The 19,748-nt window shown below is 40.4% G+C and overlaps 2 protein-coding genes across 11 annotated transcripts in view; one reads left to right on the top strand and one right to left on the bottom strand.

Moving 5' to 3' along the window:
- Positions 1–476: 476 nt before the first annotated feature.
- Positions 477–12,447, top strand: ZCCHC9 (zinc finger CCHC-type containing 9). Of its 4 annotated transcripts, none has more exons than XM_080678899.1 (6): positions 477–549; positions 2,044–2,453; positions 6,411–6,561; positions 6,800–6,892; positions 8,966–9,034; positions 10,641–12,447. In XM_080678899.1, exons 2-6 carry the CDS (start codon positions 2,070–2,072, stop codon positions 10,757–10,759), a joined length of 816 nt encoding a protein of 271 aa, XP_080535025.1. In that variant the 5' UTR covers positions 477–549; positions 2,044–2,069; the 3' UTR covers positions 10,760–12,447. The 4 variants fall into 4 exon arrangements, with proteins under 4 accessions (XP_080535025.1, XP_080535026.1, XP_080535024.1 ...); XM_080678900.1 differs by having other exon boundaries at positions 485–683; XM_080678898.1 differs by having other exon boundaries at positions 515–660.
- Positions 12,448–14,334: 1,887 nt separating this feature from the next.
- Positions 14,335–19,748, bottom strand: part of ACOT12 (acyl-CoA thioesterase 12) — a 35,791-nt gene continuing 30,377 nt past the window's right edge. For 6 of the 7 annotated variants that reach the window (XM_080678892.1, XM_080678894.1, XM_080678893.1 and 3 more), the window contains 3 exons: positions 18,411–18,536; positions 16,438–16,564; positions 14,703–15,743 (listed from right to left, as the gene is read on the bottom strand). In XM_080678892.1, the coding sequence (XP_080535018.1) occupies positions 15,594–15,743; positions 16,438–16,564; positions 18,411–18,536 (403 nt within the window). In that variant the 3' untranslated portion in view covers positions 14,703–15,593. Of the gene's footprint in view, positions 15,744–16,437; positions 16,565–18,410; positions 18,537–19,748 lie in introns of all 7 variants that reach the window. The other variant, XM_080678891.1, reaches the window with a different exon arrangement.

The raw sequence follows: 19,748 nt of genomic DNA, 5'->3' as shown, positions 1-19,748 counted from the left end.
TTTCACCAGATTGTGTTTCAAAGTTCAAAGGTCACCTCAAGGCAGCCTTCCTCGCGTCCCACCCACCCCTCCGATCCTCCTGTCCATTTGCCAGCACGGAGCGAGCACTCCTCAGCTTTGTGCCCCAGGCCTCCAGCGCAGCGCCCTGCAAGTTCTAGGCGCTCCACACACTTTTAAAAAACAATATATTTTTGATTTCAGAGAGAGGTAGAAACATCAATGATGAGAAAACCACGGATCGGCTGCCTTCTGCATGCCTCACATTGGGGGTCGAGCTCGCAATTTGGGCACGGTGCCCTGATCAGAATGGAACCAGCAATCTTTTAGTTCCTGGGTCAAAGCTCAATCATTGAGCCACACCGGCTGGGCCGCACACTTTTACTTGAAACCATTTTCCCGTGAGCCAGTCAGCTGAACTGCGCAACAGCTCCAGCGCAGCCCGGCGGAAGTGACGTTATCCAAGAGGCGGTGCTTCCGGTTCTGAGAGCCGCCGCAGGGGGCGGGCTTCTCTGGCACGCTAACTCTGCTGCTCTGGAGGATTGACGCGTGGTAAGATGTGCTCGGCGGAACAAGAGGGGGCCCCGGGACCCCCCAGAAAGCGGTAGAGTGCCCTCCGCGGTTCCTGGGACGTGGCGGGAGCGCGGAGGCACTGGCTGAGAGGTACCCAGGAGCCCCCGCGCCAGGTGGGGGAAATGCCGGACTGCCTGCCCGGGCCGCGGGCGCGGGGACGGCTTCAGCTGCGGGGCGCTGGCCGCTCGGGCGGTGCGGCCAGTCCCGCGGGGCCCTGCCCTGCGAGTAGACCCGGACGACCGGGGCTTGATACACAGAGTTTCCCCCTTCCCCGTACTCAGGGGAAGACTAATTCAGGCGCGTGCGGTTACGTGGCGCACAGCACCTCGCACCCATTTATTGTTTCCGCCCCTCAGGTTGTGGGGAAGGGATGTTTGGGACATGGGAGCTGAGGTTTTTAACGTCTGTTGTTGCACGGGATGCTCCTTTAAGACAGGTGCAGTTTAACTGAGGATGATTTGATAGACCCGGCATCGTCACGTGACCGTGAACACTAATATATTTCCCTTAATAATCTGCCGAAAAGAGTTGTGATGACAAATCACGTCAAAACACCGGATTTCTATATACAGTTTGCCAACGCAAATTGTTTGCATTGAAATGGCATATGAACAGGATTGGAAGAAAGTAGCCCTGGGACTTAGCGATAGGAAAATAAACGACTAGGAAAGCTGCAAAGTTTGGGAAGAGTAACTTCATTCATTGTATTATTTGGTGATTTAAATTTTGCGAAATAATTTGGTTTCTTATTTTCCATTAAAAAATATTTTCCAGTTTTAAGCAAGTATTTATATTATAGTAGGCATGCTTTTTTTAAAAAAAAAATATATATTTTTATTGATTTCAGAGAGGAAAGGAGAGGGAGAGAGATGAAACACCATTGATAAGAGAGAATCATTGATTGGCGTCTCCTGCACGCCCTCCATTGGGTATCCAGCCTGCAACCCCACCCCTAACTGGGAATCCAGTTGTGACCTCCTGATTCATATAGGTGGATGCTCAACCACAGCCACACAGGCTGGGCTTGTTTATTTATTTATTTATTTTAACTGGTGTGGTAGCTTCCCTGGTAAGGGCTGGATTTACATTACAGGCATTATAGAATTAAATATGTAGATCTCTAAATGAAGTAAAAACCCATGTTAATGATTAAAACTTTAATATGGCATATGTGATATATAGCATGTATCTTTTTAAAAAATACATTTTTGATTTCAGGGAGGAAGGGAGCGAGAGAGAGAGAGAAATATCAATGATGAGAGAGAATCATTGATTGGCTGCCTCCTGCATGTCCCCCACTGGGGATCGAGTCCGCAACCTGGCATGTGCCCTTGACTGGAATCAAACCCGGGACTCTTCAGTGCGCAGGCCGGCACTCTATACACTGAGCCAAACCAGCTAGGGCTATAGCATGTATCTTAACTTTAGTTTATTTCTTTTAAATGATGACTAACTGTCATGCTTGTCTTAAAGATTGATACAGTATCTCTGATGAAACCATGACCAGATGGGCACGAGTCACTACCACACATAACAAAAGACCCTTGCCTGCAACACCATGGGAGGATATGAAGAAGGGGTCCTTTGAGGATAAAAGCCAAAGCCTACCAAAGAATAAACAACTTGAAGCCAATAGGCTGTGCCTTAAAAATGGTGCACACCAAGCAAAACACAAAAAGAACAAAAAGAAAAAGGAGTACTTAAATGAAGATGTGAATGGATTCATGGACTACCTAAGGCAAAACTCACAGATGGCTCACAATGGGGAAATGATAACAACAGACAGTCAGGAAGTACGGGAAGAAATTGCAGTTGCTTTAAAGAAAGATAGTCGCAGAGAGGGAAGACGGTTAAAAAGACAAGCAGCAAAGAAAAATGCAATGGTAAGATTATCACTTCTACCACCAAAGTATTACTTTAGATGGCTAGAAACTATTAATCATATACTCACACATATTTAGCAGTTTGATTGCTATTATGTACTAAAAAGCATCTTTTTTAAGGGCTAGTAATAACTATTTGCTAGATACTTAATGTATTCATTAATTATCACAACAACACTATAAACATGGTGTTCCCATCTTACAGGTAGAAAACACTAACATGTAGACAGGTTAAGTATCTTTCTGAAAACCACATTTGATTACTTAGAGTGCTGGCTGGCACTATGTAATTATATGCGTTTTTTAATAAATGTGAACCTAAATGGGCTGCTAACTCTGCAGGGCAGCCAAAAAAAAAAGTTTTTTTTTCAAACCCAGAATCTGACTTCAAAACTGTTCCCACATTTACCTTCAAATAGCCATTTTACAAACAGCCATTTTAAAAAAAAGATCAAAATAAGTAGGAAGATTAAGTACAACAGGTTAAATACGTGTGGTTCCCATTACTTAGAAAGGATGTTCTTCTGTTTTTGTCCATGAAAAACTGAGACACAAGAAGGAGATCTAATAAGAATCACAGTGGTTAGTAACTGAGCAGCAGAATTAAAACTTCTTGAGACCTTCCCTAGTCATTGTTTCCTCCCTCGCCATTTTACACTCAGAGAATGCTGTGGACTGCAGGTTTATTTCTGTGGTGCCCAGCTGTAGATTTTATTTTATTTACTAGGGGCCCAGTGCACAAATTCGTGCACTTTGAAAGGAACTGTGGGCCGTGAGGCTGCGGTAGGCATAGGGACAGGTCTCGGCCCATCCTCTGTGCCCCTGCCTGGCACCTCCCACCGTGGCCCCCAGTCCCCTGTCTGCTGGCAGACCCACTCCCGCTGCTCCCACGCTCTGACAGCGCCAGCCCTGCTCGTACCCGCTGATGGCGCAGAGTGCCAGCAGTGGGTGCGAGTGGGGCCACCGTCAGCGGCTGCTGCCCCAATCGCCCCTCAGGAGCAGGGGGGGGGGGGAATTGGAAAAGCCCTGAGGGGTGATTGAGGCCAGCAGCCGCCGCTTGCACCTGCTGATGGTGCTGAGCGATCGGTGCTGAGCGGCACGAGAGAGCAAAGAATTTTCAGTAACCACCAGAGGCTCGCCCCGATGACAGCGACCAGCGCCTCGCCTTGGTCTGGTGCCCCTGCTCACCTGCTCCACTGTCCCGCCGTGGCTGACACCCACCATGTTCTGTGCTCTGCCGCCTGCTGCCGACGCCTGCCATGTTCCCCACGTGCCCCCTGGTGGTCAGCGCACGTCATAGCGACTGGTTGTTCGGTTGTTCTGCCATTCAGTCTATTTGCATATTAGCCTTTTATTATATAGGATAGGATTTTTCTCACCGGAGGATGTTTATTGATTTGAGGGAGAGAAATATCAACGTGAGAGAAACATTGCCTCTTGTACACTTGTATTTGCCCTGACCATGAATTGAACCTGCAACCTTTTGGTGTAAGGGATGATGCTCCAACTAACTGAGCCACCTGGCCAGGGCCTTCCCTAGATCCTCACAGGAAATGAAATGCGTAGTATAATTCCTTCCCTTCTCCCCTTTTTAAGTGAATTTCCAAGTCTCAATCTGGTAGGATATTTCATAAGAATCAGGATTTATTATCATTTTACACTTTCTTTTTTTTTTTATTAGTAAATGTACAGCACAGTTAATACCAGTGCAGCTTTGAAATGTTATAGCCACCATATATGTAGCTTCTGACATTTGCAGGATTTGTTCTGTGCAGTGCCATTTAAAGATAATTATTTAGCCCTGGCCAGTGTGGCTCAGTTGGTTGAGGGCCGTCCCATGCACTGAAAGATTGCTGGTTGGATTCCTTGTCGGCACAAACCCAGGTTGCAGGTTCAATCCATAGTCAGGGTGTGTGCAAGAGTCAACTGATCAATGTTTCTCTCTCACATTGATGTTTCTCTCTCCCTGTCCTTTTATCTCTCTAAAAAAGTCAATAAAAACATATTTTTTAAAAGATAATTTTTTAGAGACAATACTAACGAGACATTCCTTATGAATAAATTGGGATAGAAAAGATAATTTCTGTTTGGATCAGGATAGTTTTAAGTCAAGATAACTTAAAGATAATTTAATTGACATAAACAGTATGGTGAATTGCATACTACTTGAAAAAGCTTAATATTATGACTTTAAAAAAATATTTTTATTGATTTCAGAGAGGAAGGGAGAGGGAGAGAGAGATAGAAACATCAATGATGAGAATCATTGATCGGCTGCTTCCTGAACGCTCCCAACTGGGGATCGAGCCCACAAACCGGGCATGTGCCCTGACGAGGAATCGAACCCTGACCTCCTGGTTCATAGGTCGACGCTCAACCACTGAGCCACGCTGGCTGGGCTATTATGACCTTTTAAGAGAAGTTTTATGTTTGTAGTTAAGGGGGAAAGATTTTTTTTTTTTTTTTTTAAGTAATGCTTTATGTTAAAATATATACTTTAAAGACTATGGCTTGTTGTGACCTACCTTAAAATTTTTTGTGTGTAGTTTTCTTAATACCGGATACTTAGCATCAGTTCTTAGTTGCTAATAAATTAAGGTATTAGACATTTAGTAGTGCGCTTCCCACAACCCCATCTACATTAAATATAAGGATCAATCAAGAAACTTGTATTTGAAATTTATATAAAAAACTAATCGGTTAGCTGTCAGGTTATTAGAGACCGCGTTAACTTCACTAAAAATCCAAACTTATGTTGGTGATCCAAAATTTAGCATTAACTTTTCCTCCACTTGTAGAATAAATGCATTTTCTTTGTTTGGACTAGCTCATTCTAAATGTAAAAGTTACCGAAGAATAAAGGGACTCATTCGTTTCCATTGTTATTAAAAAGGAAAAAAAGAAAGCAAGGTTATAGTTGTAAAATGTTATGTTTTATTTTGCCTGTTGAATTTGCTTTTTTAAAAACCTGTGCTTATTTGGAAAAAAAAATTACAGATGAACTATTTGTTATCCAAGAAGTATATATATCTTTTTCCAGTTTAAATAAAATAGTTTAAATATTTACCATCGTTGATTATGACTGGTGTTCTCATTCGTTGCAAAAAATATCCTCCAAATTGCTAGAGAGTATGTAAAACAAGCAAACCATTGTTCTGTGTTATGTTGGGGGCAAATAATTCATCTTAGAATTATTCCTTTAAAATGAATTGTGCATACATTCTAAGAATGAAACATCTATTTTTGAATATTAACGAATATGTATTATAAAGATGTGAAAACCGTAAGGTATACTTTTTTTTAAAATTGATTTCAGAGAGGAAGGGAGAGAGGTAGAAACATCAATAATGAGAGAGAATCATTGATTGGCTGACTCCTGCATAACCCCCACTGGGAATGAGCCGCAATCAGGGCATGTGCCCTGACTGGGAATTGAACCGTGACCTCCTGGTTCATAGGTCAACACTCAACCACTGAGCCACTTTTTGGTATGAAATATATCTTATTATTTGAATCATAATTTAAATGGAATTATTTAACTCAAATTCATTCAATTATATGAACTTTAAAAGTGCAAGTATTAATTTTGAGGGATAATTTTTATGGCCATTGTCTACTCCAGAAAACTGTTTTTCTAGTCAGACATCCCCATTAATGAAATACATTAGTCCATAGTTGCTTAATTCATTTAAGTGATTATCTCCTACAAAGCCACTTAATAACTTTGTGTCTGAGATTGACTGATTGAGGGTTTTCTAAAACACTGAGACCATGAGGAAAATGACATTTCTTATTGTTTAGCATGGGGTGAAACACTTCTACAGATAAAATTTGAGATTTCAGAAAAAGTGCTAGATATCCTTAAAATGAGAAATGTTTTAAAGATATTTTTGATAACAAGAATTGATAAAACCAGTGCAGTTTTGCAGTGTGGAAACTCACATTTTGTTTTCCCAGGTATGTTTTCATTGTAGAAAACCTGGCCATGGGATTGCAGATTGCCCGGCTGCCCTTGAGAATCAAGAAATGGGCACTGGAATATGTTATCGGTGTGGATCTACAGAGCACGAAATAACCAAGTGCAAGGCTAAAGTAGATCCAGCTCTTGGTATGTTTTTTTCGTATCAGTTTTTGATTTGCTTAATCAAAAGTGGGAAAGTGGCCGATAAGTAGCCAACTGGGTTTTTCTGTTTACAGGGTTGAGTGTGCCAATTTTTGAAATCTTATGAGATTAAAATTTAAATTATGTAGATACATGTTTTCTTCTCAGAGTATTTTAAAATAATATGAATTATATGACTTGTAATATATATAACCAATTAAAAGGAACTGTTTGATCCTTACAGGTGAATTTCCTTTTGCAAAATGTTTTGTTTGTGGGGAAATGGGGCACCTGTCCAGATCTTGCCCTGATAATCCCAAAGGAGTTTATGCTGATGGTGAGTACTATTACCCTTGTATGTCAAAAATTTGAGTCATCATGCAGAGTTATACTTAATTTACACTGTTGTTCAGTCCTTGAATATATATATTTTAAATATATTTTTATTGATTTCAGAGAGTAAGGGAGAGGGAGAGGGAGTTAGAAACATCAATGATGCAAGAGAATCATTGATCGGCTGCCTCCTGCATGCACCCCACACTGGGGATTGAGCTTGCAACCCAGGCATGTGCCCTGACCAGGAATCGAACCATGATCTCCTGGTTCATAGGTCAGTGCTCAGCCACTGAACCATGCCGCTCGGACTTGAATAAATTTTTGAATAAGTAGCAAAACCTTGAGGATTTAATTATTTTTATTGAGTACTATTCTACCTACTGGATTTTTTGGGTACTATGACTTGATATATTAATAAATCAGAAATAACTTGGGTGAATATTTCAAACTGCTTACTTTAGCATCATTATGAGAATATATCAAATTTCTGCTTTTAAACAGAACAGAAGCAAAGTTATGATACTTCAAACTAATGTAAAATTTTAAATATAAGATTTAAAACATAGTGTGAATTTAATCTCAGCCTAGCATACCATTTTGTGTAAAGGGCTGCTATGCACTATTCATATTTGTAGTAGTTTTTGTTTCTGAATGATTTTCTTAGTTAATTGGAATGGCATGGCATCATGTAATTCTTACCTTCAGCTCAGCTAATGTCTTAAGGTCCTCACAATAAAGTCTATGATGTCTAAAATTTTAAGGAGATTGTCATTTGTTAATGTGAATCAGATATTAATGTGATGGCTGGTACCTTCAGGTTCTAAACACCTCTTGTGTCATGTCCTGGGTTCCATTGGAGAAGTCCAGTGGAAAAGCATAGTTTTTGGAATTAAACAGATTGGTTATAGTCCAAAGCGCCACTTATTAGCTGTGGGACTTTGGCTATGTTATTTAACTTTTCTCATCTCAGTTTCTTCACCTATAAAAGGGAGATGAAAAAAAAACTGTACACGTTTCATTGATTCTAAGATGCATATTTTTTCACATTTTAATATCTCTGAACTCGGAATGTATCTTACCATTAGTAGGTCTCACATAATTGACATGTTTTCTTTTTTCTGAGAAGTATGTAAAAGAATGACACATCTTATAATCAATGGTATCTTAGTTTTAATGAATTATGGTATTTCCAAAGATGGATAGTCAACCAAAATGACTAGATATAAAAAAAAGTACATCAAGAGGAGTAAATCACATAGAAGTGGGAGCTCAACCAGGTTTATATTCTGTAGGGTCATTTTCCTGAATAAATCACTTAACATTATGAGCTTGATCGTGATCATTCTTTACCATTACAAAAAAGATTCATTTTAGAAATCATGTGTGTTGTAATTCACAGTCCTGGAATGTTGCTTAAAGTAGGTAAATGGTCATTTTAATTAGGGTTAGGATCCCTGGCAGATAGAATGCCCGGAAACATGGCTCTGTGGGACATTTTAAGAAGGATTGCCCTCAAAGTCAGAATTCAGGTAAGATCTCTGGGCTTCCATTTAGAAGGGGTAGAATTAGCAATCCGCTATGTTAATTTTCATTCCTTTCATAACTGCTCACCCCCATCTGATCTATATAATAGAGCAGTGGTTTCTAACCTTTGTGGGGGGGTGGTCATTGATCATTAGGTAATGTGATAAAAACTGTGGACATCCTCAACAAATGCATCAGCACACAAATTTTGCTCACAAGTTTAAGAGTTCACAAACCCTTGCCTATTTAACCATGGTCCTGACTTTTATGCAGGGGCTTTTGGACACTCCAGGGAACAAGTGCCTTCCATCATCTCTCTCTTCTCTTTCCCACTACTCCCCTGAAGGCCAAGTGGAATAAATGGGTAGGTGCAGTTAGTGCTCTGTGACGTAAGAGGAATGGAGAATGACCTTATCAATAGGAATGGTGGCACCCACCTATGTTCTTGGCTGACAAGTTGTGAGGACCAAATAAGATATGAAAGTGCTTTGAGACATTAAAAGCCCTGAGTAAGTGTGAGAGATTTTCAATGACTTTGTTCTTTTACTAGGTGGCTGCTGCAGACTTTGTGGCTCTGTGGGACATTTTAAGAAGGATTGCCCTCAAAGTCAGAATTCAGGTGAGATCTCTGGGCTTCTCTTAAGAAGGGGGAAGATTAGCAACCCTCTATGTTTTTGCTGCATTTTGTTATTAATAACTCACTGGGGATTTTAAGGCAACCTAGTTTCCTGCTGCAGTGATGACTCAATCATTTCTCTGTCAGCTGTAGACACAGTACCAATTGGGCATTAGTTGCTGTACTCAGGTGGGGAAAAAAGGGACCATTAAGCCCTTGAGGACCCTGATCTTATAATCATCTTGTTCATAAACATTTATATTTACTTAAAGAAAATTATAGATTCACTAAGAAAATAAGAAATATGAAAATAGCTTTCAGTCCTATATAATAAAAGCCTAATATGCTAAGTGTCCAGTCGTCTGGTCAACCAGTCAAAGCGTAATATGCTAATGATATGCTAAGGCCGCTCAACCGCTTGCTATGACATGCACTGGGGGCAGATGTTCCAACTGGTAGGTTAGCTTGCTTCTGGGCTCCAGCTGATCAGGACTGAGCAAGACGGGCCAGACACGTCCTGGAGCCCTTCTGCATCCCTCCCTGGCCCCTGTCGTGCACCGGTGGGGTCCCTCGGCCTGGCCTGCACCCTCTCGCAATCTGGGACCCCTCAGGAGATGTCAGAGAGCCAGTTTCGGCTCGATCCCACAGGCCAGGTCAAGGGACCCCACTGGTACACAAATTTGTGCACCAGGCCTCTAGTAGTCTTATAATTGAGTATCCTCATATGTGTTTTGCTTTTTGTGTACCTGAAGGATTCAGAGTTGGTCGCAAAAGCTACTGAAAATATTAAAATTGTGTTGTCCACACAGTATCTGCCCAGTTATATTTTCTTCCTAATGAAATACTACCTACCCCTGGTCACCAAAAACTTCATAAAGCTTCACTATACCTATGATAGATTTGGGGGGAAGAGAAGACCATATTACCTAGTTTACCTAGATTAGAATTATGATAATTCTGTGTGAAAGAAAGCAAGACAGTAGGATACCCAGTAGTGCTTCTTATGGGGAAAAAAAAAACCCACATTCTTTTTATGTCAAATAGTGATGATACAAATAAGTACCCGTTTTTACTTCCTACGCCTAACATTTAAATTTGATAAACAAGAGTTCTTGTTTATAATGTTGTCTAGAAGATAGTGTTTACTACATTGTAGGCAGTAAGATTGAAATGATGAAGTGGAATTTGAATTCTCCTTCCTGGGAGGATTGCCACTTCCCAAATGATAAGACTGACAAGCAGATGTTGTATAATTTCACAGGTGGAATCTTGTGCATTTAAAAGTGATGCTTCATAAGTCTTGCTGTTTACAGACACTTGGAATTCATTGACTCTGTAATGATGAACTCTGGGAAAGAATGAAAGAAAGTGCTTTCTCATCAATTTGTGCATTGCAAAGCAGTTGCTACATTTCCCTAATTGGGATGAGAAATTGCCTGTGGTACTCGGAAATCAAGGGTTATAATCAATTAAAAATTACTTACTTTTCTTCCGTGATGGAGTATTCCCTCTTTGTGATTATTCATGTCAAAACTGGTTCCTTTGCTAAGCCCAAACCAATCTATGACTACAGTTTTTCTTACATTCTGACTTTTCTTTTCCTTTACAGATCGAATGGTTACAGTTGGTCGCTGGGCAAAGGGGATGAGTGCAGACTATGAAGAAATTTTGGATGTGCCTAAACCACAGAAACCCAAAATGAAGATACCTAAAGTTGTTAATTTTTGATAATGACTAGGACTATCATAAGTTACCATCTCATTGTTACATTCTGAACTGGGCCTTCTTCACAAGTTGGAGCTGGGCTCCCTTGGAGAGGCCTGTATTGTAGATATCTGTATGATCTGGGGAGGTCAAATAGTTAACTAAGTTCTGTCCAAGGAGTACTTCTGCTTGGAGAAAATCACTGAAGAAAAGCATATGATGTTTAAATTGGATTCTTTAAAAGAACTTTTTTAGCAGAACTTACATATAACTAAGTTGTTATAAACCTAACTATAACAATCATCTTTTTAAAAAATATATATATTTTTATTGATTGCAGAGAGAGAGAGAGATAGAAACATCAATGATGAGAGAGAGTCATTGATCAGCTGCCTCCTGCACACCCCACACGGGATCGGGCCTGCAACCCAGGCATGTGCCCTTAACGGGAATCGAACCTGGGACCCCCTCAGTCCGCAGGTCGACACTCTATTCACTGAGCCAAACTAGCTAGGGCCAATCATTTTTTTCTTAAAAAAATTATGCAGCCCTGACTTGGTGGCTCAGTTGGTTGGAACATCGACCTATATACCAAAAAGGTTATGGGTTCAATTTCCAGCCAGTGTGGGTAGGGGAGGAGGCAACTGATAGATGTTTCTCTCAAGCATCGATATTTCTCTTGCTCACTGTCTCAAAAACCGGTGGAAGCATATCCTTAGGTGAGGATTTAAAAAATAAAAAACAAAGTATGTATTCATATGACACCCCTAAGGTAATTAATTCCTTTACATTTGGAAATGTATTTTTAGTTCTGTTTTCTAGCTCAAAGTATCAATTATTTATAAGTTGTCAACAAAAATCACTTGTATTTTTATTATTTTAAACATATTTTTTACTGATTTTAGAGAGGAAGGGAGAGGGAGAGAAAGATAGAAACATCAATGATTAGAGAGAATCATTGACTGGCTGTCTTCTGCCCACCCCCCCTCTGGGAACTGAGCCCACAACCTGTACATGTGTCCTGACCGGGAATCAAACCTCCTGGTTCATAGGTTGATGCTCAACCACTGAGCCACGCTGGCCAGGCTGCATTTTTAAAATATTTAATAAAAATGTATTTGGTATTTTTCTGAATACCTAATTCTGGATTTAACTAGTCATTGTCTCTTAATGCCCATTAACAATCTCTTTGGAATCACAATCTTCTATGAACCCAACATTAATTTTTGTTTCAGATTTCACATAAAGAATTACATATTTTTTGAAGTTAAAATTGAAGAGTATCTCACCTTAGCAGCTCTTTCTTTGCTCTTGATGTTCAAGAAAGAAATTCAGTTTGGGGTATTTAGCCAGAATAATGGCACATAACAGACTGTATATCAAACTTAATAGCGTTTTGTTCACATGTTTTAGATGAGTCTGGGTGCTTATCACCATAATAGAGTTAGAACACTAATCAGAGACCCATTAGTGTCTTTGTTTGATTTGATGAATACATGCATACTTAATCCATATATTTCACAAGGCTTAGGGCTCCTATTGTGCTGTATAATGCAATGACTCTGTTGGATTGTGTATTTTATTTGGAATTTTACCTGATTGGATACATTTGTAACCGAAGGAAACAGCTGTGATTAGTTACTGATGTTTCAAAAGCAAAATATTTACCAAATAAAAAACCACTTTTCTCTGTTTCAATATCTAACAACTCAACAGTTCTGGTCTTAATAGGAGCTGTTCTTTTATTGCAGTGAGAGGAGAACATGGCAGGATATGGCTCAGCATCCCAACTAAGGAAATGATGCCATGTAAGAGGAATTGCATACGCATACATCTGGAAAAGGACAGCAGTGCTGCCTCTAGTCCAGATTTGTTTCATTTGTCCTGTCAGGAGCAAAGGGCTCCAGCCTGCCCTTTAAGTGTAAGGTTTTTCATATAGGTTTCGATGAGGAGATGTTAGTGTCCATTTTTTCTTCCTTGGGTTACTTTTGTTACATTTTAATGGTCTATAAATTAGTGAAATAATTAGAAATAAACTGCAGGTACCAAATGTAATATTAAAAAAGTGTATGGACACTGGCAATGGAATTCACCAAATTCTGACATCCTGAGAGATTGTGAATTTCTTGAATTATAGATGTTTATTTTCTTAGCTACAAATGCCTAAAGTATAAAACAACATATATTCATTATTTCCCATGAACCTAGTATGTTCCATGTTCCTGGTATTCTCTTAGTCACGTGGGATTGTGGCAGTGAATAAGACAAGCAAGACCACGTGCATTCTAAAGGGGCTTTAAACAATCTTATCCCTTCCCCTTTTTTGCTACCATTATATTCCAAGCCATGAGGCTTGAATCGCAACTTGCTCTTTTCTTGGCAATCCCCACTCGCAACCCCCCTCGTCAACTCTCCCTTATGTCCTTCAGGCCTCTTTACAGTCAGCTTAATAATCTTTCTATGACCAGTCTTATAGAAACTATCTCCTTCCTCATCCCAATAACTTTTTTTTCTCTAATTTTCTGCATAATTTATATCCCCACCTAACACTATTTGTCCTTTCTTCACCAGATTATATGTTACATCAGGACAGGAATTTGGACTTGCTCATTAGTATATCCCGAGAAGTACTCAGCATATAGAAACTTCCACTTTTGTTGAGTGAATTATATTAACAAGTGACATAATGGGAATTAACAGAAAGATGTTGCAAATGATTGTATCTACTTTAGATAATAAAGGGAAGGCCTTGAGGGGGAGATTTTTCTTCTGAAATCTGAATGACAAGAAGGAACCAGTTGTGAAGATAACGGGGAAGAGCATTAATAGAGGAGACTGGCTTGTCATATTCAAGGGGCAGAAAGATGTGGTCTTTTGTGACTGTCTTCCTTCACTTAATGTTTTTAAAGTTCATCCATAACCTGTTGTATAGGTATACAGGAAGGTATATAGGGGTAAGGCTTGGATATCTTGATGTGAGATAACAGATAAATGCAGTTATACTGAAGCCAATATGACTGGAAAAGAATGAGGAATAAACTAGTAGGAAAAGGTCAGATAGTTAACAGGGGTCATAGTTTCTACTAGTTAGTTTTTGCTGTGGAACCACCACAAAAATCTCAGAAGAATGCAGTAATAAACCTTTACTTAGCTCATGCCTGTGAGTCAAATCTAGGCTGGGCTTAACCTGGACCACTGCTAATATCAGAGTTGGCTTGGTCACATCTGTATAAAGTTTGGTTTGGGGTCTGCTGATCTAAGCCAGGCTCAGATGAAGCAGTTCTGTTCCACGTCTCTCTTCCTTTTCCTGGGACCAGCAGGCTAGCCCTGGCATGTTTTTCTCATGACAGTGTCAGAGATGTAAGAGGGCAAATGCATTTGCAAAAACATTTTGATTGCATCATGTCTGCTAACTTTCCATGAATGAGTCACATGGCCAAGAAGATGAGAAATAGACTAGTACACTCCACTCATGGAGGTGGGGATGGTGGTGAGTAAATATTTCTGAAAAATAATCTAATATACCACACAGCCTTATTGACAATTATAAGGTGTTGGCTTTTACTGTGTGATGTGCAAAATTATTCATGTTTTTTTTTAAAAAAATATATATTTTTATTGATTTCAGAGAGGAAGGGAGAGGGAGAGAGAGACAAACATCAATAATGAGAATCATTGAGTAGCTGCCTCCTGCACACCCCCTACTGGGGATTGAGCCTGAAACCCGGCATGCACCCTTAACTGGAATTGAACCTGGGACCCTTCGGTCTGCAAGCCAGTGCTCTGTCCTCTAAGCCAAACCAGTTAGGGCTATTCATGGATTTTGAAAAGAAATATGGCATCATCTGACTGCTGGGTTGAGAGTGGAGTAAAGGAAGAAGCAATAACAAACATTATAATTCAGGTGAGAGAAGCTGGCGCTTTGGATTAGGGTTGTGGTAGAGTTGATTAGAAGGACTCAGGTATTGGTTATATTTTTAATAGGGCTATAAGATTTGCTGACCAGAGGTGGAGATTTGACAAATGAACAGCAGGATATATCTAACCTTTTAAGTGGTCTAAACTCTAATGGAGACGTCCTTCAACTCTTAAAAGTTATCCTGTAGAGGGGGCTGAATTAACATATGCAGGTTTGTCTTATGAGTTAAGGCAAATCACAGACAGAGTAGAATAATGAATGTTGAAGTCAAGGGAATAAAGTGCTAATGTAATGGTTATGAAAGAAGAGCTCAGTTAATATTCTCTTTCTCTGCAATAACACATTTTGCAGGTACTTTTCATGTGTATATATTGCAGTAGATACTAAATTGGTCAGCCACCTTGAATATATGTTAAATGACACTAGTAAAGTAGTTCCTATTACTAAAATTGATTGGCTCCCATTATGCTTTAATGTCTTCCTAATTTAAAGCTCTAAAACATGTAATACATCTTGTCAAGTGCTCCTGACATACAGATGCCTGCGGTGCATGGAACAATCCCACATTATTAATCAGCTAACCAACTTGTCATTTTTTATTTTATAAAATTTCAAACAACACATTTCACCTCTGTAGTCTAAAAATATTTATGGTTATTTTAACCATATTTATACCATTTTACAGAACACACAATATTGCACATGGCAGTTTTCGAATGCCTGTGCCCATGGACAGGGGCATCTAAAAACAGTTTTAACGCTCTTTTAATGCTAGCCCAAATCAATGGTCTTTGACCTGAGATGCACTTTGGTTTTTAACCTCTTCCTAACTGCATTTTGCTTAGGCCAATAGTGGCCGAAAAGCTTGCCAAATGTCATGGATAAGGGTGCTTGGAATTAAAAGTGGCAATCAATTACAGATCATTGAAAGTTTATCACTTAAAATATGCTTATGGACCCATCATCAGTAGCATTCTCTATGAATCGTATACAGGAACCTGCTGTTTCTTCAATGGATTTTGACCAGCCACCAAGATTTCCAGCAAAGTAAGGCAAGATGCTAGCAGAAATCTGGTTAAAATAAGATACCTGTTTCAAAAAGAAAATACGGTATTTCAGTTTCTTATAGACATGGAGCTTTTTCAAGCAGAGAACTGAGTCTTGTTTGTATAGGGCAGGCTATTAATCCTACTGTTCTGGGGACCTGGAATGGATCTGAAAGGATGACAGGATTCCCCTGGTATGGACACACATTGCAGAATTATAGTTAACTAGAGGCCCGGTGCATGAAAATTCATGCACTTGTGGGAGGGGGGGGGTCTCTCAGCCTGGCCTATGCCCTCTTGCAGTCCGGGACCCCTTGGAGAATGTCCACCTGCCAGCTTAGGCCTGATCCCCGTGGATCAGGCCTAAGCTGGTAGTCAGATGTCCCTCTGGCAGCCCAGGAGCCCTTGAGGGATGTCCGACTGATGGCCTAAGCCACAGTCAGACATCCTTAGCACTGCCACAGTGGTAGAAGAGGCTCCTGCCACTGCTGCTGCCCTCGCAGCCATCAGCCTGGCTTGTGGCTGAGCGGAGCTCTCCCTGTGGAATGTCTGTACTGCATTGAGCATCTGCCCCCTGGTGGTCAGTGCACATCGTAGCAACTGGTCTTTCCTAGTCATTCAGCCTTTAGGGTCAACTTGCATATTACCCTTCTATTATATAGGATTAGGAAGTATGAGTAAAAGACTTCTCATATCTGTAGAAACAAAGTAACCTACAGATGTTTCATCAAACTTACAGTGCATGAACTGCTGTCAATAGCATGGATGAGAAAGCCAGCACATGTGATTTCACTTCTGACGTACTGTGGAGAAGGTGGGACTGATGGCAGAATGACCGACTTCACTGCCACGGTGTAAGTGTTACTGAAAGATAAAAGGACACTTTCCAAGTTCTTGTGAGAAATGAAAAATAGTTGTTAGAACTATTCTAACATTCTATATGGCTATATTCAAGCCATGGTAATATGGACCAGAAGTGTTTTCTAAGAATTATATATACTTGCAGAATTCCACAAAGATGGAACCAATCTCCAAACTGGTTTTATTGTGCCCTAATGGGTTGTAATTTCACTTTCCTTTTAAATGAAAGAATAATACCCATTGTTTTAAAGAAGCCCCAAACAACAAGGAACCCTACAGACTAGGATATAGAAGTTTTCTTCAGTTCACCCTAGTCACAATGCACTCCCTTTCTCGTTATGATTACTCTTAATGTTTTGGTGTGTATTCCTCCAGACCTTTTTATAAATATATGACATTTATGTAAGAAAATGCACAGATAATAGATTTTTACATAAATATAATCATTTAACAAATATGTGTCTATAATTTGATTTTCACCTAACAATAAATATTTGGAGGTGCCTCTAGTTACTTTATCCTTTTAAATGCTGGCAGAGTACTCCATAGCATGGCTCTACCACAATTTATAAGATGGTATTTGGTCTATTTCTAATACCTTTTGCCATAATAAGTGATATTACACTGAACATCCATGTGCATTATTATATACTAGTGACTCGGTGCACAAAATTTGTGCATGGGGAGTGGGGGGTTCCTCAGCATGGCCTGCACCCTCTCCAATCTGGGATCCCTCTCACAATCCAGAACCACTGGCTCCTAAGCGCTCACCTGCCTGCCTGCCTGATGCCCCTAACTGCTCTCCCCTCCTGGCCTGATCCCCCTAACTGCCTATCTGCACTCCCCTCCTGGCCTAAACCACCTAACTGCCTATCTGCACTCCCCTCCTGGCCTAAACCCCCTAACTGCCTACGTGCTCTCCCTTCCTCTCTGCCCCTTCAGACCCCAGGGCAGGAGTGCTGAGAGCTCTCTGCCGAGGCCCCGCCCCTGTCCTGATGCCCCTTTCCAGGCTGGGTGGCGCAGCAGGCCTGCATGTGCTTCCACTGGGGACGGGGAGGCCGCCGTGGCCTGTCTTGACGTTCCCCTCCGGGCTAAGCAGTGCCTCGGGCCTGTGTGCGCTTCTGCTGTGGGTGGCGCAAGTCCCTGCCCCTGACCCCACCCACCTAGCTCCTGTGCACGTGCACCTTTGACTGGTCGTGACTCGGACACCATAATGGACAAATTAGCATATTCTCTCTTCATTATATAGGATATGTGGGATTATTTCTACAGGCTAGCTTTGATATCAGGAATGATGCTGGCCAGTTTCAGTGGTAGACCTTAACTGTCCTGGCAGCTTCCACTGGTCTCTTTGAGTACTTGCTCTTGGGGCCCTTCTGCTTAGAACCTAGGCAATGCGCGTGGAGAAGTACAATGCCCAAGGAGAAGCCATGGCTCGATGCCGATTGACAGCCCTAGGGGGCAGCAGCCATTTGGATGTCTAGCACAATGAAACCTTTGTAAATCCTAAACCAATTCCTGGTATTTTATTTGACTTTTACTACATTTTTACTGATAGTGGAATATTTCAATGATTTCTAAATATCAGTTTTACATCTGCACAGAGAAAAAGAAAAGGGAACTGCTTTAGGAATCTTGCATGGTGCTTTGTACATAACTGGCACTTAGCATATGATTATTTGGATTGTGTGCTTTTTTAATGATAACTAAGGTACATCTAGAAAAATTTCAGATGAACATCATTCAAGACCAGAAATGCTTACATTGACTTCCTTATTTTCATATCAACTTTTGCTTTCTACTCTATACTATAAAACATTGCTGTAACACTTGAATATCATTTACTCACCTATCTTTAAGAGATCTTCGTGATACAAGTACGACCAAGTCTTTGGGTTTGTCACCATTTGCTATAGGACAGGTAATATAGTATATTTGGTCATCTTCACTCACCCAGTCTATGACTTCACAGGACCTGTGTAAATAGAACAGTGAAAGAAAGGCTATACTTTTCTACCTGATAGAATAAGGCAGTTAATTCTTTTGTTTGCATAACTTCATTATTGATGTCTACATTCACCCTTCTGCTCATATAACCATCCCTCCAAAGCCAGCATCATTTCTCAAAGTCCATCTTTAGAAAGCTGTTTGGTCAGAAGAAATAACCCTGCATGTGATGGTGAACATGGTGGCCACCTGAGTCTAAGGTCACTGGCCACAACACTTCAGAGAAAAGCATTTAGCTGTTTTCCACAAAAATTTTCTGTAGGATCAAGTAATAACTTTTGAAGACTAGTGAATTATATGGACAGTCCAAGAAGAACTTGGGTAAAGGGATATGGCATATTAGAAAGGACACTAAGTTTGGAATCAAACAACTTGCCTTTGAATCCTGGACTGCCATTTAGTAGATGTGTTATGTTAGGGCAAGTCACTTTATTTTGTCATTTTATTTTTTCCATCTCTAAAATGTAGATAATAATACCTATGGGGTTATTGTGAGGATTAAATGCAAACACCTGGCACAGTACCTGAATTATAGTAGGTACATAAGAAAAGTAAGTTGAATAAGAATTCATTCCTACATTATTCAAGTTCAATATGGTAGAATGTCAGGTGACATAGCAAATAGAGGGAGAAACATTTGAAAAGAATTAACACCAAAGTTTAGGCATTGTTCTTACTAAAAGCTTTGTACTTACAGAGTATCTACAAATATTGATGCAAGAAAATCGTGAAGTGTTTCTCTTCTCTTCGAGTGTTCTATTATGACAGCATTAACCATATTGTATCATTTAGGCATCTATGCAATGTAACATGACCCTGGAGCTGTTTCACTTTGTGGTATTAAATTATCTATTGCATGGGATTTATCATAATGAGGGTTAGTCATTTTAAAGATGAACCTCTACCTCATGAGGATTAGGAAGTCAACAGTAATGCTTACTATTATAGGAAGCCCACCTCACCAATCCTTCCCTTTCAGCAAGGTGTCCTAGAAGCCCTCAGTGGGCCCAAGAGCTAGAAATCCTTGGAGAGGTGGTATGGCCTGAGTGCGGTCAGTCCTTGTCAGTACAATTGACAAGGTACACAGCTCCCTCTTCCAGAAAGGAGGGCAAGTGGAGGAAACTGAATTAGGTATGCAGGAGACAGAGGTAACAGAAGTAAGAGATGTAGGCTGATGGGA

The sequence above is a fragment of the Plecotus auritus genome (genome assembly GCF_963455305.1).
Source record: "Plecotus auritus genome assembly, chromosome: 7".
NCBI classification, from domain to species: Eukaryota; Metazoa; Chordata; class Mammalia; order Chiroptera; family Vespertilionidae; genus Plecotus; species Plecotus auritus.
This window is presented reverse-complemented; position numbering and strand designations above follow the sequence as displayed.